The sequence below is a fragment of the Triplophysa dalaica genome, chromosome 18 (assembly GCF_015846415.1).
Source record: "Triplophysa dalaica isolate WHDGS20190420 chromosome 18, ASM1584641v1, whole genome shotgun sequence".
NCBI lineage: Eukaryota > Metazoa > Chordata > Actinopteri > Cypriniformes > Nemacheilidae > Triplophysa > Triplophysa dalaica.
The window spans coordinates 16,466,352-16,491,656 of NC_079559.1; the positions used below are offsets into that span (position 1 = coordinate 16,466,352).

A 25,305-nucleotide genomic window follows, 5' to 3' on the forward strand; every position below is an offset into this window, starting at 1 on the left:
CCAAATTACAGTCACTGGTTCTGATTTACAGGAGATTTGTTGAAAACCCCCCCTAAAAGCCAGAGCGTATTTTCAGTGTGTGTATGTTTGAGCATTTTACAGCGGCAACAGTTGACAGAGCGGTTTTATCACAATTCCCAATACCACACCTCTCCCCAGACCCGAGGCCTTATCCAGCACCTTCAGTCTGAGGGCTAAACCTCTCAGGCCTCCCTCCTGGTCCTCAGGCTCTGTGAAGAAGAAATCTTCATTGAACACGGGGTTACGACAGTTTCTGATGATTGCGCTGTTCTGCCGCTGCAGTTTGCCGGGATTGAGACTCAGGGTCAAGCTGCAGGTCAGAGGTCGAAGGTCACCGTGCTCTCTCAAGCCTTCTATCGAGACCACACGGATGCGGACTGTAGCAGAGCACCCGTTGGCGCTGTAGCGGAAGGCGGAGAGGCGTACACGACCTCTCTGTGGAAGGGGAAGGACATGCTCCTGATGGAAGCGTTCCTGGCAGTGTAGCATGTCAAGTGGGAACTGAATGGGCGGGGCTAGCTTTGTAGACAGAGAGGCCTGAATGACCTTAGCGCGTTGAGGAACTCTTGGCATGAGAGGCTTTTTGTCTGGATTGGGGAAAACTCTGTCATCTCTGATGTTGTGCTCGGTTGGAACTCCTGGCTTTAAACATTCATTTTGGAAATTCTCTCTTCTGATTGTCGGTGATGATGAATGAGGGGTGGAGTCAGCAGAAGGCGTGTCACTCTCAGTGCTGGCTGCCTTCAGCAGTGATCTGCACGCAACTTTTGGTGCTATGATGGTCATTCTCTCCAGCGTATAACTAGTAAGCGTTGAATGAAACAGAGACTCTTTGCGACGTGTGTTCGGACTCTCGAACAAACCAGACTCGTAGCACTTAAGCGAATATGGGATCGGTTTAAGTTTATTCAAGGCTGCTGCAGATATGTTCAAACTTGCTCGCTGGCCGGGCCTGGATGCTAATAGTTTTCCACAGCCAAGACCTTTTATTTCTTCACTCAGACACTGTGAAATGTTTTTGGCGTCTGCCACAAGGCAGGTCTTGGTCAACTTGGGAGGCAGGAAAAAGTCAGGGATTTTATCAGGTGTGAGCACATTGTTGTGCAGTTTATTGAAGATGCTGGTCTTTGCAGAAATGTCCTCTTTGTTCTTGCTAATGAGGTGAGTAATGTGCAAGGGAAAGCTTTCTGCACCCTCCTGCATTCTCTGAATGATCCACATGGTGTTGGATAGTGGCAATCAATACTGTAATAAACAAACAAACAAATAAATACATTTAGATAATTAATTATCAAATATCAAATACGTTTTAAAAAGTAAGTATGAGGATCTAAGAATCCCATTATTTACTGTTTTACATTAATTTACTTTCTTTATCATATCATATGAGAGTAGGGGCTAGTGTAACTTTTATATATTCATTTACAAATTTAAACAAATTAATTAATTAATTAATTATTTCTTTTTCAATTCTTCTGAAACAGGCAACAGTCTAAAGTCTATTTTAAATGTCAAAATGGATTTTAGAGATTTAAACATTATGGAATGAAATGAATAGGAACATTCAGGAATCTCTGGATCTCTTCATTAAATAAGCACATTTCCAACATCAACCATTTTACGTGCTTTGTAAAGCAGGTCAGATTTTCTTGCTTCCACCGAAGCATACAAAATGCTCTTTGGAAGGTTCTCAAATCATGCTGGGATATCATGGATCATCAGGTTCTGCACAAACTTGTTGAGTTCATGCCAGCTTGAGAGCATGCTGTCATTAAACCAAAAGGGCACAAATGTACCAAATACTAAAACAGTCATTGTTATTTTTTAAATCCGCTTTGACTTTTTTGTACATTTACAGCCATTTTAACAGTGGTCTTAGATGAAGAAGATAAATGTGTCTGTGACAATAGAAAAACAAACATACTGTACATCCATTGCTTTAATATGTATTATTAATATCACTAATAAAGCAGGAAATATTTTTTATACTTTTTGAACATTAAAAAATGTATTTTTATTTGTTTAAATGGCTTGAGCCACAACAAACTACATTTACATTTGTTCATAAATTTTTTGTCAAAACGCTAAACAGTACCGTGCAGTTTACAAGGCCATTCTAAGAGGATTAAAGCTGGAGTAAGCAAGGGAGAGAATGAATATTGAAGTTTTTTTTTATGATACAAGACATAGACTGTCTAGTCTATTGGTTAGTCAAATAAATGCGGAACAGGTATGTTTTGAGCTGTTTTTTGAAAGTTTTGAAGGAGGCTGGCAGTTCATCTCATCACAGAGAAACACAATGAGTAAAGGTTTTTGAAAGCGATGTTGTGCCTCGCGTTGATTGAACAACCAGGGATCGCTCATTTTCAGTTTATTATCCTTCACTAACTAAAAAAATGAAATACATATACATACATACAAAAGTTAAGATAATACACATAAGACATCATAATTGCAGCAAGAAGATAATTTTTTTAGGTCATCTAAAAAAGTGACTTGCATTTTACAAAACTGATTAAATGTGAAATTCAGTGTGTCGCAATTGCTACTAAATTATTCTAACTAAAAGATTATCATAATTTTAAGAGAAATGTTGTGAGATTATTGTATATTAATGTTTTTTGTCCTTACCTCTTTAAATGATCCGTAGTTGAGCTCTGTGAGCAACCTTGTGTTATATTTGGTCCGTGTGGATGTTTTAATGTTTGTTTGTCCATCATTGCTTTAAATGCCCAGTAACCAATCACAAGTCATTTTTCTGCCCCGGACCACTTCTTTTTTCCTCTGCTTGTAGTCTAGTTTCTTTTTGATGTTGAATAAAAAGGGGGTTTAAAACAAGCCCTCTAAAGCAATATCCTAATCCAAAACTCATATATCAAACAACTAAACTGTTCTCAGGTCAGACAGACGTGGCTATGGAATATCTATGACTCACAATTAAAGGTCAGCAGTGACCTCATTGGTGCTGGTTCAAAGAGAGACCTTTCCTTAGAAAATGGTTTGACATGTTGTGGGGTTAGACATTCCACTGAGTGTAGTTTCCCAGTCTAAAGGTTGACATCCCGATTTGATTGGGTGAAATTATTAACAACAACAACAAAATGCTTCTGTCTTTTAGTGTCAGGTGAGATGTGCATTAAATACTTATTATTTTCTATTTAATTGTCTTACAATTGAAATTTAATTGTACTGTATTTATATAATTAATTTAAAAAGTGATGTTTATCGGTTATGAATTTTATCCTGTTTATTATTTTATTTACAGCTATCACTATTCAAAGATAATAGTTTATGACAATCACATGCATTTTTTTAATTTATTATGTGCTGTTTTCAGTTAATCTGGTTATGTTTTCAGTTTTCAATTATATTTTCGATTAGCCACTAAAAACTGTAAAAAGCACTTCAGAGTTTTTTCAAAGAAAATATTTTACGTACTGTTATTCTGCAGTAGTATTGGTGTTTTAAGTTGTTTTTAGGACATATCTACAGTGCCTATATTACAAAAGGTTAATAATAAAATAAATAAATTTAGAGCAGTGCGCTACCAAATATAAAGCTCCACCTGGTGGATTTATATGGTAAGTTTTAATGCTTACTGAAGTACCTGTTTCTGTTTAAAACATTTAAAAAAAATCAAAGATAAGAAATAAACGTAGTTTTAATCGAGCTATGAAAAATGATAACTCCAAATATAATATTTTGCTCTAGCATTTAATAGCTAATTACTAGTAGTGTTAGGGACAGAAGAGGAGCGTGTTGTGAATGTTCAGTGTTTGGGTCCCTAGAGGGCGCTCTTGTTCAGCTGGTGCTTGACTGGCTCACAGGAATAACAAAATAGGTGGAACGGCAAATGAATAATCTCAATGTGGGTGGAGTTAAGGGTCTCGGAAGTTTTTTCTAATTGGCCAGCCCGATGAGTTTGAATAATTGTTAAAGCTCTTAGGAATCGTCATCTTTTAACATTAAAACGGTTACAAATCTCCTATATTTAGTGTGTACTTATCATATACGCCAGGATACATCCCATCAGAGCACATTCCAGTAGAGACAGTTAGTTTCAGTTAAAAACAGTACAATACAGTCGCTGAATGTATCTGATGTTTTCTGTTTTTACCCCATCAAGGCTTTAATAAATTTAATCATCTAAACTTTTTAGTGCAACTACAAGGAAGTTCAATTAAACTAATTGTTTTGATGCTTACTGTACATATTAGTACAGTGGAGAAATAAAGAAAAAGGAAAATAGGCAAAACCAACTAAATTACTGTATGAGTAAATACATTTTTATTGAAATTTATACGGCTATTGAGCGCGTATTGTATTCATCCATCCATCCATTTTCTACCACTTATCCGGGGCCGGGTCGCGGGGGCAGCAGTCTAAGCAGGGATGCCCAGACTTCCCTCTCCCTAGACACTTCCTCCAGCTCTTCCGGGGGGACACCGAGGCGTTCCCAGGCCAGCCGGGAGACATAGTCCCTCCAGCGTGTCCTAGGTCTTCCCCGGGGTCTCCTCCCGGTGGGACATGCCCGGAACACCTTCCCGGGAAGGCGTCCAGGGGACATCCGGAAAAGATGCCGGAGCCACCTCAGCTGGCCCCTCTTGATGTGGAGGAGCAGCGGATCTACTCTGAGCTCCTCCCGAGTGACCGAGCTTCTCACCCTATCTCTAAAGGATCGCCCAGCCACCCTGCGGAGAAAGCTCATTTCGGCCGCCTGTATCCGGGATCTTGTCCTTTCGGTCATGACCCACAGCTCATGACCATAGGTGAGAGTGGGAACGTTGATTGACCGGTAAATCGAGAGCTTCGCCTTGCGGCTCAGCTCCTTCTTCACCACGACAGACCGGTGTAGCGACCGCATTACTGCAGAAGCTGCACCGATCCGTCTGTCAATCTCCCATTCCATCCTTCCCTCACTCGTGAACAAGACCCCCAGATACTTGAACTCCTCCACTTGAGGCAGGAACTCTACACCTACCTGAAGTGAGCAAGCCACCCTTTTCCGACCGAGAACCATGGCCTCAGATTTGGAGGTGCTGATTCTCATCCTGCAAACCGTCCCAGTGCATGCTGAAGGTCCTGGTCTGATGGGGCCAGCACGACGACATCATCCGCAAAGAGCAGAGACGAAATCGTGTGGTCCCCAAACCCAATGGCCTCCGGCCCCTGGCTGGGCCTAGAAATTCTGTCCATAAAAATTATGAACAGAACCGGCGACAAAGGGCAGCCCTGCTGGAGTCCAACATGCACCGGAAACAAGTCTGACTTACTGCCGGCAATGCGAACCAAGCTCCTGCTCCGGTCGTACAGGGACCGGATAGCCCTTAGCAAAGGGTCCCGAATCCCTTTATACTTGACGAGTTCGCCGTTGAGATATTCTTTGAAACGACAGGGGGCGCATGAACGAAATCGTTCTGTAAATCCGCAGGAAGTAGAAGAAAAGTAGGAATTTTACCGGAATTACGTCAGATCATTCAGAATGGGGTCTTGCGAGCAGCTGCTCGACAAGGAAACGTAGGAGATTTTTTTGTTGTTGCTACTATCAAAAGAAGGGAGATGGAAATGTGAATAAATCGCTCTTTTGAAGCAGATGCGTGTGATGGACGGGGAAATGCATTTCGAACTATTGTTTGTTGATTTAATAAAAAAATTTATCAAACTTTTTGTTCACTCTTTCATTTCTGTGCATAATGCACACATTTCTACATATTGTTGGTTAGGGACTGCTAAATGCACATTGCCATAGATTAACCTATTGGATGTCTTTATGTTATATAAAATGAGAAGATATAAGAACAGTTCAAAAGAGCAATGTTTATAAATATTGTTTCAATCTGAATACAATATAAAACAGACACACTGATGATGAAAGATGTCTGTAGAGGCGTACATGTTCAGCCAAAATCTCTTCAAAGCTTTCATGTTGACTGCGGCGCCGCGCGAACTGTTCGCTCAGGGCACAAAAAATGTTGCGCACGCCGCCACGCGAAATGAGCTCGCGCTCACCCAAAGCGAACTCCGCGAACACCGCGATGACGTCATATTTGGCGCGCGCACCCAGGCGAACTAGCGACTGCGTCGAGTTTAACAAGCCCTTAACACATTACGCCCAATGGTGCGATCCAAAAACAGACACGAGTCTGGACGTCACTCACGACACGCGGATCTTCGGTCCTCCACATCTTCCCGTGACAGTCTGTCTGCTGGTGTCAATGGAGTGCAATGTGCAGTGCATTTACTTTCACGATAAAAAATCTTGTACATCGCCGAGTGTAACGGACAGCATATTTGATGGACTGACAAATACAGTTCAGCGGATCCACCTTTCAAGTCTGTAAGTATATTCTTTAACCTACTACAATGTGTGTTCGTCTTCATGATGTGCTGCACAAATCCATGGGCGTATGAAATGAAGTATCGCGAGATCAAACCTCTGCTCTATCCTTTCGAAACGCTCTCGCGGCATTATGATATCATATAACGGTCGGTCTGCGCAGCACCGCATGCAGTCAAGCACCGCTACTATCTGAAAGCTGTAGCTGCCTGAAGAAGTAATCTAATGGATTAAGATATTAATAGTTTTAATATCAAAACATTAGGCTATTACTAGTATAGTTAGAAAAAAGGGGATAAACACGTGTTTAGTAAAAATTGCATGTGACATAGTTAGCTGTTTTATGTATACATCTTTCACTACTTTATAAAGTCTACCTTATTTGAGGACGGTAAAATTTGTGTATATGGAGCACTGAAACCGTTTTCTGTTTCTTTACACTCTGCAGGGTTTCTATATTTCAGAGCCCTTCAACAGCGAATAGCTGTGTATGTTCCTCAGATCAGAAACATTTGGAATATGATGACGCAAGGTATCTGAAGTTGCAAAAGTTTGAGGTTATGAATTACTTAATGCAAATTAACTCTCCACGTACAGAATGATGTGTTCACTTGAAATTGTAGACCGATGGCTATGAAGAACTATGTCTACTTTGTGGATCCGTTCCATGTCATGCTTTGGAGACTTTGACCATAAAATAGCTTGATAAACTTACCCTTTATCCAAAAGATAAACAGCTTTTATTTGAAGCAAAATGGGTCCTTTTGTGTCTCCATTTAATAACCTGCTATGCATGCTTCTGGGCATCTCCTTCACTGTCTGGTTCAAGCTGCTCTTGGTTTTCATCATTGTTCCTGCCATTTTTGGCCTGTCCCTTGGCATCCGGACGCTCTACATGAAGACGCTTCTTAAGGTGTTTGAGGTGAGTTGGGTGTAAAGTGATGTTTTACAGACTTGATTTATTTTTTGATTACTGTTGGGGTGACAAAGTCTGGTCATGGTATTTATACTGGTTGCTCAATAGTATCTTTGTAGAGTAAACATGATCACAGCAGCTACAAATTTCTCATCTTAGACTTGGCTCTTTGATTAGAAAAGTTTGATTTTCATATCAGTCCCAAATTCCTACTTGAATATAAAAAAAAAACTAGATACTTTATAATTCATAGTCAGTTCCCATACATTTTAGAGGGTATGAGAGACCAGGTGCAAGAAATGGATGGGGAGGATTTGTTGCATGAGTGCACATCTGGTTAATTTTTCAGGATTAAATCACTTTCTAGGTCTAGGTTTTTAAAGGTCTAGTGTAAATTTAGTGGCATCTAGTGGTGAGGTTGCAAATTCCACCAAACCACTCACTCCACCAATCCCTTTCAAAACACTACGGAGGCTGACACACAACAAATTTGTCTGTATGAGCAGTTTGTCTGTTTAGAGCTACTGTAGAAACAGCATGGGGAATGCCATGTAAGGGGACCAACTGTGTGTGCAGATAGAAATAGCTAAGGTCTTTACACTCCTCTAAACAAATAGTTATTTATATTATATAGCATTTCTGTCAATAGATCCCACTTGTCTTAAAGCTAATTCTTCCAGATAAAAATTGATTAAAAAATGTCAGTATGTTGTCCCGACAGCTCAAAGTACTCCATGTATACACGTCAACTATTTATTTAAACCAGAGGTGTAAAGAGTACCTGAAAACCATACTTGAGAAATGTATGGATACCATGCAGTGAAAATTACTCCATTACAATTTACAAGTCACGAATTTCAAAACGACTTGATTAAAAGTCTTAGAGTATCTGATTTTAACAGTATTTGAGAATTTTATTCATATTAAATGTAAGCTCAAAGCAGCACTAGTCCTCAACGCTTAAAGGGATAGTTAAAAAAAAAGAAGACAATTCAGTCATTAACTTGCCTTATGTCATTTCATACCTGTATGAATTACTTTGTTCCGATGCACAGAAAAAAAGATATTTGGATGTATGTTAGTAATTTTGTGACTTCCAGGAAGAATGAAATGGTAGTCAGAGCTGCCCCACAACTCTGTTTCCTAAATTCTTCAAAATATCTCATGTATTCAACAGAACACAAAATACATATATTTTTTCTTACTACGGTAGTGGATATTGTCCCAGAACTGAAAATTGCTAACATTCTTCCAAATATATTTCTCCGTTTTCAATGGAACAAAGAAATTTATACAGGTTTGAAACAACCTGAGGGTGAGTAAATGATATGGGATTAGAATCCCGCCATAAGTATTGCGGGCATACTTAAAAATATAATAAACGTAAATCAAAAAATTTAAACTGTGAATCAGAACTTTAAACATATTTTAAATGATATTGGACAAAATAAATATATAAAGTCAAAGTTGTTCAAATCGCAACCAAAATAATGTTGTCCTTGGTTGTTTTACTCATTTTGGTGTTCTTTGATATTTTCTGCTAATATTTTAACTTTTTCTATGCATACGTTATTTTTTCCCTCGCTTGTTTTTCCACGTTCTGCGCTTGCTTTTCCAAAAACTGCAGTTCGAGTTTCATGGTAATTAGGGCGGGCTTTTGCGTCACCATTGGTCAACTAGTTCTAGATTGACAGCTCCTCCTCGAGTCAATCAGTCGAAGATGGTGTTGACGTCACTTCATACGCGACTCGCGGCATATCCCTGGAGGTGGACTATAACCGTCATCTGCAAATCCCGGACAAGGTCCACAGGTAATTGAACATAATAATATCGTTACTGAGTGTCAGATACACTTCTGTTATGAATATGCTCTGCCAGGTTTACCGAGTAATTTGATGTCCAGTTCCACCAGATAGTCCGATAAATTAACATACATGGGTCCCGTTAGCTGGGTTTAGTCAGCGGTGCTATAGTTTACAGTTACTTTATTAAGTTATTTAATATTATTGGCTGTGTATTTAGAAATAAATACTGTATTGTTGTAAATGTGATGTTGCTAGCTTGTGACAATTATAATGCCATGCGAATCTTAACTCATTTAGACGAGCACATGATGCAGCGTCTTATCTCACAGTAGTGCATTAAATCAGTAATAAGTGCTAATTGAACGTAGTGTTACCGGGGAACAGATGTGTTTTGTCAGTTTTGTGAATTTTGCTCCAATGCAAGGAATTATGTCAAAGAGCATGGTATTACACTAGTGTGTACATAGGAAACGATTTAAACATTTAAAACGGTCTGTCTTAATAGACAAAGTGTGTAAAAAAAGATGGACATTGTTTAAAGCTGAATCTTAACCCAATCAGCTTTGAAACCAGGTGTCCATGTTATGATTAAAAATGCACAGAACAATGCATACTTCAACTTGTATATTTTTTATCCTAGGACCTTTTGGAGCAAGACAGCGCTTGAGGACTTATTGGAGGAGCAAAAACGCTAGTAACAGTCCCTCATGTAGATGGAGTGTACGTTATCATGATATGGCTCAGTTCATGACAACCAATCTTACATATCAGAGATATTTACTTAGTTCAATTTTGTGACGCAGTCCGTTGCAACTTGAATCTTAAAGCATCAGACTAATATTAATGTAATATGTTGTTATTTTTATGTCATTTAACACCATTATAAAGGTGATTAAAAAAAGCAAACATCACTACAGGAACGTAATGAGACTGGTTAAATAGAGTACTTCAATACAATATACTAATGCCGCAACAGAATTGTCATTTTTGGTGGTTCAAAAGTTCACATTTGTCCATTCAAGTTATCCAGAAGTTAGCAGGGTGTTTTTACTGATATGTATAGATTCACTGATCCTATCCACTCAATAAATGTTAAAATGAGTTCTTGACAATCTTAAATTGATGGTCATGCACTTGTATTAGATGGAGCCATTCATGCTGTTCTGATGAGGAAAGCATATCTTGGATAGCCTTCGAGTCTTTTTAGATGCAGTATACAATGCAAAGTCCATCTCCATGTTTCTTGAAGGAAATATTTAAGAAGCTTATGATCTTCTGTTTTTCAAAAGCTGTGGAACTCACTCTTGCACTAATTTCAGGAGAAACGTGGCTGAGGACGTAGTCAACATCGTGCTGGAAAAAATGCAAAATGCAAGTCGACAGAATTACAAACGTGTTAAAAAAAAGACAATGCTGGTAAAGAAATTTAACTTACTGTGTTGTCTCTTGCAGAGATCCTTTCCATTAACACAGGGGTGTCCGAAGTCAGTCCTCGAGGGCCTGTGTCCTTCAAAGTTTCGCTTCAACTCTAATCAAACACACCTGAACAGCCAATCAACATCTCACAAAACATACTAGAAACTTCAAAACAGGTTTGTTAAACCAAGTTGGAGCTAAACTCTGCAGGACTGTGGCCCTCCAGGACCGACATTGGACATCCATTAACATATCCATCAAACCGTAAAGTGGATGTCTTGATGCAAGAGGCTTAGCACTGATGCAACTCAAAATGTTACATGGGGAACAACTGCTTTCCTAGAGAAAAACAAGTGACATGAATCATACAAAGCAAAACTAATAATGAATATCTTTTGAATGTGTTTTAGTTGTAACAAGTGTTGTAAACAATTTGAGCACAAGACTGCAACTTAAATTAAAATGGGTCTAATTATGAAACCATTGCAATAACATTCAAATGGCAGTTACCCTGGATAACGTTTATTACTGATAGATGGTTAGCAGCCAGAATGTCTCAACAGTAGTCAACTAATGTTACCTTCACCCAGAAAAGCGTGAGAAAAGACGCTAACGTTACACGATGTGCTTGTCTAAATGAGTTAAGCTGCGAATGGCATAATCATAATTATGAGGTAGCAGTACACGCATTTACACAAATTCAGTCTTCACTCAGAGTACTTATAACAGATATAAGAAGTGTGTCTGACACTCAATAATGATATAATTATGTTCATAAATGTTTAAATCGTTTCCTATGTACACACTAGTGTAATACCATGCTCTTTGACATAATTCCTTGCATTGGAGCAAAATTCACAAAACACATCTGTTCCCCGGTAACACTACGTTCAATTAGCACTTATTACTGATTTAATGCACTACTGTGAGATAAGACGCTGCATCATGTGCTCGTCTAAATGAGTTAAGATTCGCATGGCATTATCATTGTCACAAGCTAGCAACATCGTCACATTTACAACGATACAGTATTTATTTCTAATATTAAATAACTTAATAAAGTAACTGTAAACTATAGCACCGCTGACTAAACCCAGCTAACGGGACACATGTATGTTAATTTATCGGACTATATGGTGGAACTCGACATCAAATTACTCGGTAAACCTGGCAGAGCATATTCATAACCGAGGTGTATCTGACACTCAGTAACGATATTATTATGTTCAATTACCTGTGGACCTTGTCCGGGATTTGCAGATGACGGTTAATTTATAGTCTACCTCCAAGGATATGCCGCGAGTCGCGTATGAAGTGACGTCAACACCATCTTCGACTGATTGGCTAGAGGAGGAGCTGTCAATCTAGAACTAGTGGACCAATGGTGACGCAAAAGCCCGCCCTAATTACCATGAAATTCGAACTGCAGTATTTGGAAAAGCAAGCGCAGAACGTGGAAAAACAAGCGATGGAAAAATAACGTATGCGTAAACAATCTTAAAATATAAGCAAATAATAACAAAAATAACAAAGAATGAGTAAAACAACCAAGGGAAACGTCATTTTGTGTGCGATTTGGACAAGTTTGTCTTTATGAATACATAAAGTCAACTACCTGATAATGCACCCGCATTCTCATAAAGAAACCATTGAAACGTTTCAGTAAGTAAAGCCAAAAATGCAAAAGATCTATATTTTCTATATGCCTTCACTGCCCTGTAAATGACAATATTACTTCTTCTTTGGCAGATATAAAACGGCTGGAGAAAAAGTTAGGTGCCATACAAAATTTAATGTGTAATTGCATTAGTCATTACAAATGTAGTGGAGTAAAGAGTACATAATTATTTTAAAATGTAGTCAAATAGAGAGTAAAAGTTGCTAATATAATTAAAGCCATATCAAGCGACTTTTTGACCTTAAATGAATGTCTCTAAAATTATTTAGGTGGTAGGACAAGTTTTAACTGGACGAATTTTACTCCCGTTGGTTTCTAAGTAGCCTCCTGTCGGCTGAAATTGCAAATTTAACTTTGGTGTTCGGGACGGTACAAGCCCCGCCTATCCCCTGCTTTACGGAATACGTCACGTTTTACTCGTACCGTGGGATAAGCTAACAGCCAGGGCGTTCACACTCTTCCCGGTAAGAGGGTTCAACAACCGCAGTTTTGCACAAACGCCTTACAGCACTCGTTCCTCCGTTTCTCTGCCCGCTCTGTATCTGCACTCGCTGCGGCTGCTTCCTCTCCCCTCCCTCTCAAACATGACACCAGCTTTGAGTGTGACCGGCTGATGGTTCCTTTAGTCCCGCCTCTCTTGGTGTGATAGATTTTTCGGTCAGCTCGCGCTGAGGAGGCGGGAACAAATGGTTATGGTTACTTACATCTTCCTTTTCCAGGTACTTTGAATGAGTGTTTATGCTTTCGAAGTTTTAAATAGGCTCGATATGTGTTTGGGAAGATGTTCTGTTTATATTTTGTTGACATGTCCAGTGTTTTCTGTATTATGACGAATGCTAATTGCGATATTGTTCAGCAGCTAGCTAAATTCGGTTATGTATCTGGCATGCAATGTATAAAGTAACTGTGATGAAGAAGGTAGGGAATTGACGAGGAGGAGGGACAAATTGTTATTGTTAAGAAGTGTATGTACGGGTTTATTTGCCAGCGCAATTGATTTTGATATTTTGAGCATTGTTTGTTGATTAGCTGAATATTTTTGTGGATACTTCCTTGTTGTGTTTGATTGTACCTGTTGAGGAGAAAAAAGTTAGAAATTATGTCATTGTTTGCATACCTGTAAAAGAACTATGAAAGAAAATATATTATTTTAATGTTTAAAAACAGTAAATTGTTACAGTATTTATATCACCAGAGAAAAAGCTTTGTGTTGACGTTTTTTATATCTCCCCCTTTCAAGGCGCAAGTAAGCAAACTTAAGCAGTCAAAGTCCTGTCGGACCGATGTTACCGACGTAACATGACATCATGAAAATGACGTTTCATGCAGTCTGTTATATTGCCGTGTTTGAAAGTAAGCTGTCTGCCAAGTTGTAAGTCCGAAGGTGAATAAATAACGAAGTTATTTGCTTGTAAAAATGAGAGTCGACTCTGAATCACACAAACGAGCCGTGGATGCATATCTACGTCACTATACATAAACGTGTTGCTGAGACTGCCGGGAAAACGTATGTCTCCTCCCCCAAACACTGTCGCACTTTCGTGATGCGTGTGTATCATGTCTAGAGTCTGTGTTCTACGCTGTGAAACTAAGTCCGTCTTATTTCAGCTACCTAAGCAAGAACGTCTGAGGGAAAAATGGTTACAATTCATTTTTCAAAGAATACCGAAGGGGTATAACCCCAGGGTTGTACTGTGTGCGCGTCATTTCACAGATGATTGCTTTGATAATCTTGGCGCGTTCAGTGCAGGATATGTGAAACGACTATCCTTGAGAGAGGGGGCAATACCAACTCTATTTGGACCTTTTAGCTCCACCGAGTCCCAACCTGTAAGTGTGACTTTTGATATTTGTCTGAACTTCAAGAAATATTTTCGTACCTTATGGCTGTGTTTAGCTAATGCATATAACGCTAACATTAGCATGTACTGTTACTTCTGGTGTGTTACAGTTTGTTTATCTTGCTATTTACTCGGTTGATTGAATTGTTCAATCCACGAATTCTCAAAGTATTTGTTTCAAGAACTAAGTGGAGTACTATCTGTATTGTAATAACATCTGAAGATACGAACACGGTTCACTGTATGCCATATGCCGTGTCAACTAGTCCATGTATAATACTGTTACAAGAGAATTGTAAATGTTCTTTTTCTTACTGGGATCTGCAGAAGGATGAATTAATTCTCTAAATATTTTAAACGTTTATGAACTTAATAGAATGTTTTATGAAATAATTTTGTTGTGATAGCAACAAACGATAGAAAATATTTTTCATAACATAAATTGATTAATAATAATGTGTAAACAACCTGTTGCACTTTCTGGCAGCAAATATTTTCATTCTCGCTTTGCAGTTTGACGCGTTTGACGCATTTGCCGCACGTGCACCTATATAGATATATTTGGGTGAAACTACAATAATTTTTCATAACGTCGACTTTTTGAAAGGCCCTTATGTACCATGACAACGCACAATTAGACGAAATAATAGTATTACTAACGTATTTTAAGAAAAAAAAAATTTACTTCATTGATAAGCAAAACACAACATGCATGTTGTCACACTGAGAGTTTTTATGACAAGAGTTGTCACTTGCCACTGACTAACATCCTGCTCCAGTCGTGGTGGACTTTGTGGAGGATTAGCGTCTTCTTCCTCGTCAGACTCGGGCTCAAATTGGTACGGTAAAATCGCCGCCATCTCTATCTACACATATAATATACATGACATCCAACCACATGTAAACCGTAATCCTGTAATGATGGTAGGCGTTCACTTTGCGACAAATGATGAACGCGTTTGACCAATCACAACAGACTACACCATCTGACCAATCACATGACACGAGGTTACCGGGTAGGAGGGGCCTAGACGGGTGAATCGCGGAACGAATCATTTGAGAATCAGTCAAGAAGTAAGGTACGAATAACTGCATATAATAACGAGATTAAAGTGTTTTTACACATTGTATGTAGATAAACTTGTTGTTGGACACTCCATTACCCAAAGTAGGGCCTAAAAAAACATATGTTACCTACTCTTCAACAAACAAACAACATCCATCCCCCACACTGTTGAAAAGCTTGCCACGCCCCTGCTAACAATAAGACGAAACGATCTAGTTCAATGCAAGTCTCCAAACCATCACTCTGGCAGAGCCAGCAAATAAAACAAAGAGCAGAAGAGAGAGAGTAATTGTACACGAATCGATATCTGACGGACTGTATTTCCACTACGGCGGAGCGTGCCGCTGGTAACGTCGAAACGCATCTGCTATGAGGCGTGTCAATAATTTTGCGCCAACACGGCTCCGAAATGAATCCACCATTTGCAGCAGTCGATCTTGGCTTGCCCACTGTTTAAGTCGATTGGCTGCCGCCCGGCGTTTGTCGCTTGATATTTGATATCATATTGATTGATATTTTTGACGCTCTCAACAAAGGACAGACATACAAATGCTCCACACACACACAATATGCATACATACTTACACACATTGACATAGACGCACACACGCAAACACACTCGCACACACGCACAGTGAAAGCACACATTTGAGATAAAGGGGAGAGATCCACAGGTCAAATATTAAACGGACTATAAATTCTTATATGCAATATTAATTATGTCTAACTTCTAAATTCTAAAGCAGCCCCCCCGGCCAGGCAAATAGTGCAAAACAATATGCAAACGGTGGCGAGGAACCCAAAACTCCAATCGAGAAAAAAAACCTCAGGAGAACCCAGGCCCAACCAGGGGATTCCAGTTCCCCTCTGGCAAAAAATGCTGCCTCTGCACAAGCTCAACAGTGCTTGCACAACAAGGCTAAATAAAAAATAAATAAACTTACTAATAAGGTAAATTATAGATTTAAGATTATCATTAACAATCTAATAGCATCTGAAGTGTTGTAGAAAAATCGTGTCAAGTTGCTGCGTCCTTTATCCAGCTCTATCATCTCAGCTCTTGTCAGGTCACCGCTTCCCATTCTCAGCTCTGCCATCAGGTCTGGGCATGAACTGCATCCTGCGGTAATCTTGGAACAAAAAGATAAGACTGGCTGAGAGTAGACTACTGTTCTGCACTCTTTGATGCAACAAGAACATCATTTGTTGTTGGATGTGTTCCTGGTTCCGGTTGATCTAAATAATGCAGCCTACATCCTGTCAACTCAACTCAACTTTATTTATATAGCGCTTTTTACAATTTTCATTGTTACAAAGCAGCTGTACATGAGACACATTGAATACAAGTATGAATTCTAAAGCAGCCCCCCCGGCCAGGCAGATAGTGCAAAACAATATGCAAACGGTGGTGAGGAACCCAAAACTCCCATCGAGAAAAAAAAACTCAGGGGAACCCAGGCCCAACCAGGGGATTCCAATTCCCCTCTGGCAAAAGCTGCTGCCTCTGCACAAGCTCAACATAGCTTGCACAACAAGGCTTAATAAAAATATAAAAATTAAGGATTTAGGATTATCATTAACAATCTAATAGCATTTGAAATGTTGTGGAAAAACAAAGTTGTCGCGTCCTTTATCCAGCTTTATCCTCTTAGCTCTTGTCAGGTCACTGCTTCCCATTCTCAGCTCTGCCATCAGGTCTGGGCATGAACTGCATCCTGCGGTAACCTTGGAACAAAGAGACAAGACTGGCTGAGAGTAGAGTACTGTTCTGCACTCTTTGATGCAATAAGTACATCATGTGTTTTTGGATGTGTTACTGGTTCCGGTTGATCTAAATACTGCAGCCTAGATCCTCTGAGTATTATTATTATGGAAGTGTAGTGTATGCAAGATTGAAAAGATGTGTCTTTTGTCTAGATTTAAACTGACAGAGTGTGTCTGCCTCCCAGACAGTGCAGGGAAGAATCTTCCAAGGTTTAGGTGCTAGATAAGAAACGGATCTACTACCTGCACTTGATTTTGAAATTCTAGGTATTAACTCAACTCAACTCAACTATTTATATAGCGCTTTTTACAATTTTCATTGTTACAAAGCAGCTGTACATGAGACACATTGAATACAAGTATGAATTCTAAATTCTAAAGCAGCCCCCCCGGCCAGGCAGATAGTGCAAAACAATATGCAAACGGTGGTGAGGAACCCAAAACTCCCATCAAGAAAAAAAAAAACTCAGGGGAACCCAGGCCCAACCAGGGGATTCCAGTTCCCCTCTGGCAAAAGCTGCAGCCTCTGCACAGGCTCAACAGTGCTTGCACAACAAGGCTTAATAAAAATATAAAATTAATGATTTAAGATTATCATTAACAATCTAATAGCATTTGAAATGTTGTAGGAAAAACAAAGTTGTCGCTTCCTTTATCCAGCTCTATCCTCTTAGCTCTTGTCAGGTCACCGCTTCCCATTCTCAGCTCTGCCATCAGGTCTGGGCATGAACTGCATCCTGCGGTAACCTTGGAACAAAGAGACAAGACTGGCTGAGAGTAGAGTACTGTTCTGCACTCTTTGATGCAACAAGTACATCATTTGTTGTTGGATGTGTTCCTGGTTCCGGTTGATCTAAATAATGCAGCCTAAATCCTTTGAGGATTAATATTATGGAGGTGTAGTGTATGCAAGATTAAAAGGATGCGTCTTTAGTCTAGATTTAAACTGACAGAGTGTGTCTGCCTCCCGGACAATGCAGGGAAGAATATTCCAAAGTTTAGGCGCTAGATAAGAAAAGGATCTAACACCTGCACTTGATTTTGAAATTCTAGGTATTACCAACTGACAGGACGCCTGAGAGCGTAATGCACGTGGAGGATTGTAATACAATACAAGTTCATTCAAATACTGCGGCGCTAGACCATGTAGGGCTTTATAGGTAATAAGCAAGATCTTAAAGTTAACGTGATCCTTTAAAGGTAAACAGTGCAAGGTTGACAGAACCGGGGTTATATGCTCATACTTTTTTGTATGTGTATGAACTCGAGCTGCCGCGTTTTGAACCAGTTGCAGTTTTTGTAATAGGCCTGCAGGGCAACCACCTAAAAGTGCATTACAGTAATCTAGTCTTGATGTCATGAATGCATCAATTCATTTCTCTGCATCTGACAGTGACACCATATGACACATAGTTTAGATATATTCTTAAAATGGAAAAATGCAATTTTACAGGTGTTGGAGACATGGCTCTCAAATGACAGATTACTATCGAATACAACGCCAAGATTCTTAGCTGACGATGAGGATTTTATGGAGCATCCTTCAATAGTTAAGCAGTATTCTTGGTTGTTACGTATGGCGGTTTTTGGTCCAGTAAGTAACACTTCTGTTTTGTCTGAGTTCAGTAGTAAAAAATTGTTACTCATCCAGTTTTTTAAATCAACTATGCATTCCTTTATTCGATGGAATTACTGGGTTTCATGAGGCTTCGAGGAAATGTAAAGTTGAGTATCATCAGCATAACAGTGAAAGCTAATTCCGTGTCGCTTTATTATATCTCCTAGAGGTAGCATATATAATGTGAAGAGCAGAGGCCCTAAGACTGAGCCCTGTGGTACACCGTACTAGACTTGCGATTTGCGGGACACATCATTGTTTATTGCAACAAATTGAAAACGGTCAGATAAATAAGACTAAAACCATTTCAATGCTATTCTATTAATGCCGACGTACTTTTCAAGTCTGTGTAGGAGTATGCTGTGGTCAATGTTGTCAAATGCAGCACTAAAGTCTAGCAGCACAAATAAATACAGCCCTGGTCAGACGCTAAAAGCAGATCATTTATAACTCTGATCAAAGCAGTCTCTGTACTGTGACATGCTCGAAAACTTTAGATATAAAAGGTAAATTCGATATAGGCCTGTAATTCCCTAGTTCAATTGGGTCGAGTTTGGGTTTTTTGACAATGGGCCTTATAACAGCCACCTTAAATGCTTAAGGCACGTGTCCTAATGTCATCTTATACATTTATACATAGGTATGTGCCATCCCCTGGGTCGAACCCACAACCTTGCGTTGCTTTCGTAGCATGATCGTGCTTCATCATGAATTCAGTGTTATGATTGTAAATGATGACAACCAAACCACAATAAAAATGTTGATTACTTAGTTCATGCACGTAGACTAATATTGTCGGCATCTATAGTTACTGTGCCAGGCTCTTTTCCCATAGCGTGTTGAGTGTAAGTTATTGATTGCACCTGTACCACAAAGCGCAACGCCTGGTCGCGAGTGTGTTTCCGAAAAAAAACTAAGTTACAGAAAATGATTTGCGTTGGTTACTTAACACATTCACGTGCATTTGCTGTGTTTTGGGTGACTATGTGTTATGTAGCTAACGTTAGGAAGGTAGCTGCTATGTAGCTAGCACGCTTTGCGCTGACGGCTAACAACCAACTGCTACATCAGAATCTATTTTGAACTATTAGTATAGCCCAGTAGTAAAACTCACGGGAGCCAAAATAATGCTTTAGTACATTCACGGTTTATGAAGTGACATGATGTATCAGCGGATTCTGACTAGTCAACATATTCACGTGTATTGCGCTGCCTACACGGAAGCTTAAAAGCTGTATACAGCGGCAATATTTACTACATTTCTAACAGACAAGTGCGCTATCAACCACGTGGGGGAACCATACACCAAAATGGCTCGTTGACGCTATAATACTCAGTACAAATACAAAGTAGCCAAAGGATACTTAAGTAAAGTAACTAATTACATTTACTCCAATACTTTACAGCACTGATTTAAACTGACAAATGAAGGTTATGGAGCCAGTTCTTACACTGATCGTATAATAAGGCATGGCTGAATACCATTAAAGAAATTAAAAGGAAGCTTTTGGTAAACTTTGCCAATCAATACTTTGACTCTCGGATGTGTTTCCTTGTTTTTCAGTGCTGTAAGTCAATTGTGTATTGTGTTCTCCACATGCCCTTCCTGAATTAACAGACTCACATTATTCCTCCGCCCACATCTTTTCAATAAAGTGCTTGTTGTTCCCTGTTGAGAATGTTCCTTCTTAGCGTGTGTGTAGGTTTCTATCTGTGTGTTCGCTACAGCTCACCACAATTTCTTAAATGAATGTAATACTCTATTATGTAAATTGAATAACAAATTAAAGAGGAATGTGCACATCATGTCTCATTAAATAAATGGGTTATAAGTTACATAAATAAATAGGTATAAGTTATAAGTTTTATGCTATCAACAGTTGTACAACAGTAGGTTTAAATGTCCTTCAAAACCTGTATATCATCGATGTCCTACTGAAACCTCATATGTCCAAGTTCATTCTTTTTAAGAAATTGGAAAACACAGGAATTTTTGATATTTGCAGTACCCAGTGACATTAAACAGTAACATTAAAGGTGACTGATAATAATGATTTATTGCAAAAACGAAATATCATCAATTATGGAGATACAAGGTTTCAGAAGAACAAAACAAGAACTTCTTTTGGTTTTGTGAACATAAAATGGACATCAATGGGGTCCAGTGTTGTTTGGTTACCAATGTTCTTCAAATATCTTCTTTTGTGTTCTGGGTGGGTGAATATATATTTTTGGTGAAGTGTCCCTTTAAGCGTAGATCGTATAAAATTCTTATGTTTTGTTTCATTTGTTTTCCAGTGGGCCACATTGAGGATAGAAAGAGGAGCTAAGGAAAAGAAGCATCTTTTGTACAAGACTAATGCTAATGGTATGCGTGTTTGTTACTGTGTTAACAAAATATATCCTGAGTGATGTGTGCTCGGGTGTGTTAACAATCAATGATGTTGCTTGTTTTGGTGTGTCCCTGGTGCTCTTTTGATCTCCTGGGACATAAGGCAAAAACAAAAAATCCATCATTATTACAAACCTGACTTTCTTCATTTGTGTTTAGAGAGATTGTTATTGGGACTACCAGCTTCAGTCAACGTTCACTTTTTGTTTCTTTTGTTTGTATTGTTATTTTCTCTTAGGCATCATTGCCAAAGAACCTACCTCGCTGGAAGAAGAGCTCAAAGAGATTCGGCAGAACGGCTGCAATCGAAAGCTGAAGGGGCCCACCACCATCATAGGCCACACCCCTACCTCCTCAGAGTACGAAATGTCAGACATCTTTTACTTTTTCCGGCGAGGGATTGAAAGCATTGTAGATGATGAGGTCACCAAATGTTTTACGGCGGAGGAACTTGAGTCATGGAACCTGTTGACTAGAAGCAACTATAACTTCCAGCACATCAGCACAAGACTGACGGTGCTGTGGGGTCTTGGAGTTGTCATTCGTTATGGCTTTCTTCTGCCTCTCAGGTGAGCTAGAACAGTTCTTCCGACATATCCACTGAGGTGCATGCGGGGCTTTCAGGCCAAATAAATAAAATAAGACATTTATTTCATGCATTTGGTTGATTTCAAGAGGTACATTTTTAACAGTAAGCATGGGCTTAAACCCATGATCTTTGCTTTGCAAAATGGTACCACATGAGCTACAGGAACACTCAAAAAGACTAAAATTAAAAGAAAGTTAACTGGAAGTACCATGATGCTTTGGACTTGGACCATTCGGCACCATAAGTATTTGTTGCACAGCATTTCAACCTTATTTTAGACAAGATATTTAAAGAACTCTTTTTCTGTCTCTTTTGTCCTGTTCTAGTACACACGTCTGAATTTAGTGTCTTGAAATACAGGCTAATTCTGCCGACTGCCGCTCCTCAGGGCAATGAACTTACATTCTTTAATAGAAACTCCTCACTGGCCCGTGCGCACATTTGAGATGATGGAGAGTGCTTGATATCTGAGCTATCTTTAATAATATGTCTCCAGCTGGGTATTGTGGGATGAATTTAATAATGGGCAGAAACCCAAATGCTTAGTGCTCAAAACTCTTCAGCAGTTTTACTGAAACTATTTACTATTAAGTGTAAATTAAATCAAGCATTTTAAATATAAAATCATTATTGAGTTATAGCTCTGGTAGAGTGAGTGAACGTGCTCTTGAAGCTGTGTTGCTCCCATAGAAGATGCAGGGTTGAGTGTGGTCCTACGGTGGCCGCTTGGTGTCACTGCGCTGCAACAGAAGAAAACACATGCAAACACATGCAAACACAAGCAAATTCAGAAAGCATCTTAATTAGTTTGGCGACAGATGCCCTGCAAATACTCGAAACACAAACAAACACAGAAACGCGCTGCAAATACTCGTAACACAAACAAACACAGAAACGCGCTGCAAATACTTGCAACACAAACAAACACAGAAACGCGCTGCAAATTCTCGCAACACAAACAAACTCAGAAACGTGCTGCAAGCTTCACGGACGACAACGGAAGTGTTTCCGGGGACCCCAAAAACTGATGCACCTGATTGGGACGCGCTTCATTTTCAGTGTTCAAATTCGTTAGTTCTGCAACATTTCTTTCCCCAATTCTCCTCTATAATAAAAGTTAAAAAAGTATAATGGATATTGTATAAAAAAGGATTTATAGGGTAAAACTTGAAAAGGTTGTCTTTAGTTTCATATTTTTATGATCAGGTTAACACTAGCAGTCACAGGAGTCAGCCTGCTGGTATTCTTTACCACCCTGATTGGTCTTTTGCCCAATGGCAGGTAGGAAACATTATACATCTTTTCTAGCGGTTAAAAATATTTGTCCGTTTTTGGACGAATAACGGTTAAAAAAACCTTCTTGTCAATGCATAAAAAATCTACTGTTTTTAAATGTTTCAAAAATCTTTTTTTTTTCTGTGCATTCCAGTTATTTTCAATTAAACTGCAGTTGGGTTGTTTGATAAGTAAAAGTAAACGAAAAAACAACAACAGCTTACTAACACAATAAAAACATGTTAAAAAATAAGGCTCCTAAACGATTAATCGCATCCAAAATAAAGGTTGTATTTACATAATATGTGTCTGTTCACTGTGCATATTAATTTTGTATTTATAAACACAACACAACATACACATGCATGTATCTTTATATGTTTAGGAAATATTTTGATGTTTTTATTTATATTTACCAATAATAAAATTTAAATTTATAAGTTTATTAATTTTTATATTTTTCTTAAATATATGCATGTATGTGGATGTGCTTATAAATACAAAATGAATATGCACAGTACACATATATAAAATATTTAAACACAAAATTTTATTCTGGATTGGATAAATTGCGCTTAATCATTTAACAGCCCTAGTTAAAAAACATTATTTTTGAACATTTAAAAAAATAATCAGTCATCCGTTTTTTAATGTACATGTAGTTTGTATAGTTTTGCATAAAATACATTTTCTAATGTAAACAAGCTTCATTTACCATAGTGTAATTGTATTATTTACTTCATAATATGCAGGTTCAGCATTATTTTGACTGTTCACTCATAACTAAATATTAACAATTAAATACAGTTTTGAAATAGATACTAATGTGTGGTTGTGTTTGTACACAGGCTGAAATGTTTACTCAGTGAGAAAGTGCACCTGATGTGTTATCGTATATGTGTGAGAGCGCTGACCGCTATCATCATGTACCATCACAGGTATGAGCAAATGAGCCACAGATGTTAATTTAGCAAGTGCATAAATGCCAGAAATAGGCAAACATATTTAGCACTGACGGTGGATTTCCAGGGTTTGCTAGATAAGTGGAAGCTGTAAAAAGTATTCAAGTTTTCCACCTGTGCTGGAGTGAAGATCAGACACTAGTAGAAAGTGTGGACAATAATTTGCCCAGCAAGGCTCTTTTATTTTTCTCTTACACAGATCTAAAATATGGTTACTAAACGCTTCACTGTTTGGAATTTAGTTCAAACTGTTTTTTTTAATCTCTTTGAACATCGGGAATGTTGACTCCTCAAGCATGTTTTGCACTGATGAGCAGCCATGTTAACATTCTACATTTTCTGATTGACCTCGGGTTCAGAGGTCACGACACTTCGATGAATTGACATCTGTCGGCCTCTCATTCTACTTTAATATATCAAAGAGTTTAAAGTAGATGTCCTTTAAGACTGTTGAGCGTGCAGAACTTTACTGTACTGTGCAGATATACTGCCATGAATTTTGAAAATTAAGTTAGCCATTTCTCTGACCAGGTTACGGCAGAGATTTAAAGTTAAATTACAGCATGAATAATGACACTGACTATGGGTCACTACTAGTTGCTGTACTCACCGTTCACAGTAGCATGTGTGTTTTTTCTTGGAACAGTGAAAATAAACCCAAGAATGGAGGCATCTGTGTCGCCAACCACACATCACCCATAGATGTCATTATACTAGCCAGTGACGGATGCTATGCAATGGTAAATGTTTGTGTGTCTTTACTAAACCTCTTGTGTGTGTATGATGGGTTAATTGTTTGCACACGGTCTGCATAAACCAAATTGATATAAACATACCAAATGTTGATTTTTTTTAAATTAAAAATGACAAACGTTTTCTGTTATGTTTAGATTTAGGGTTTGGGTTAATACATTATTAAAATGATTACACCTCTGGAGAGTCCTCGTAAACCACATGCAAGTTTGTGAAGGTAAATCGTGTGTGTGGGTGCTTGTGTGTGTCTTATAGGTTGGTCAAATCCACGGAGGGTTGATGGGGATAATTCAAAGGTCCATGGTAAAAGCTTGTCCACACATCTGGTTTGAACGGTCAGAAGTCAAAGATCGCCACCTGGTGGCTAAAAGGTAACACAGCACTGCTTCTTTAGATCTCAGACTGAGGCTGCGTCCAAATACCCCCACTTGTGGTATTGGCCACTTGAGAGCGCCTGCACACGGCAGGAAGTAAGAGCGCAAGTCTGTCCAATGTCTCAAATACGCCAAAGTGCAGTGCCCTTGACACACACTGAACCTAGCTTTCCTGTAGCTCAGTGGTAAGAGCATTGCGTTAACAATGAAAGGTTGTGGGTTCGATCCCAGGGCACATACCTATGTATAAATGTATAGGATATTGCAATGTATGTCGCTTTGTATAAAAGCGTGTGCCAAATGCATAAATGTAAATGTAAACCACACTATCTTGAATACCGTAGGGCTAAGTGTATCCCAACATGCATCACGTTTATCATGAGACTTTTTGCTCGGGTCTTGCGAGATTTTGCGGAAAGCTTTCCAGTGTAAAAGTTATACAACTACTTTTTAAGGGTATATCTTTATTTATAACATGATATCTTACATGAGTTTTTC

At 38.8% G+C, this 25,305-nt stretch overlaps 2 protein-coding genes and 1 long non-coding RNA gene across 10 annotated transcripts in view; 1 reads left to right on the forward strand and 2 right to left on the reverse strand.

The window, feature by feature from the left end:
• LOC130439776 (C2 calcium-dependent domain-containing protein 4C) lies at positions 1–6,402 on the reverse strand. 2 transcript variants are annotated; one of them, XM_056772316.1, is made up of 2 exons: positions 6,381–6,402; positions 1–1,266 (listed from the first exon to the last, which is right to left on the reverse strand). In XM_056772316.1, exon 2 carries the CDS (start codon positions 1,240–1,242, stop codon positions 97–99), a length of 1,146 nt encoding a protein of 381 aa, XP_056628294.1. In that variant the 5' UTR covers positions 1,243–1,266; positions 6,381–6,402; the 3' UTR covers positions 1–96. The 2 variants fall into 2 exon arrangements, with proteins under 2 accessions (XP_056628294.1, XP_056628293.1); XM_056772315.1 differs by lacking the exon at positions 6,381–6,402 and adding an exon at positions 2,653–2,775.
• The window catches only part of LOC130439774 (glycerol-3-phosphate acyltransferase 4-like), a 24,430-nt gene continuing 5,093 nt past the window's right edge, over positions 5,969–25,305 (forward strand). For 2 of the 7 annotated variants that reach the window (XR_008909483.1, XR_008909484.1), the window contains exons 1-7: positions 13,400–14,003; positions 20,761–20,830; positions 21,093–21,423; positions 22,650–22,724; positions 23,567–23,656; positions 24,327–24,420; positions 24,689–24,804. Coding sequence is in view for 5 of the 7 variants with exons in the window: in XM_056772308.1 (XP_056628286.1) it covers positions 13,731–14,003; positions 20,761–20,830; positions 21,093–21,423; positions 22,650–22,724; positions 23,567–23,656; positions 24,327–24,420; positions 24,689–24,804 (1,049 nt within the window). In the remaining 2 variants the exon portion in view is untranslated. Of the gene's footprint in view, positions 6,359–6,806; positions 7,281–12,651; positions 12,893–13,399; positions 14,004–20,760; positions 20,831–21,092; positions 21,424–22,649; positions 22,725–23,566; positions 23,657–24,326; positions 24,421–24,688; positions 24,805–25,305 lie in introns of those variants that run through there. The other 5 variants (XM_056772312.1, XM_056772310.1, XM_056772311.1 and 2 more) reach the window with 5 other exon arrangements.
• LOC130439777 (uncharacterized) lies at positions 9,094–11,902 on the reverse strand. Its single transcript, XR_008909485.1, has 3 exons — positions 11,730–11,902; positions 10,515–10,834; positions 9,094–10,432 (listed from the first exon to the last, which is right to left on the reverse strand). It is a non-coding gene; the product is annotated as an uncharacterized LOC130439777 (long non-coding RNA).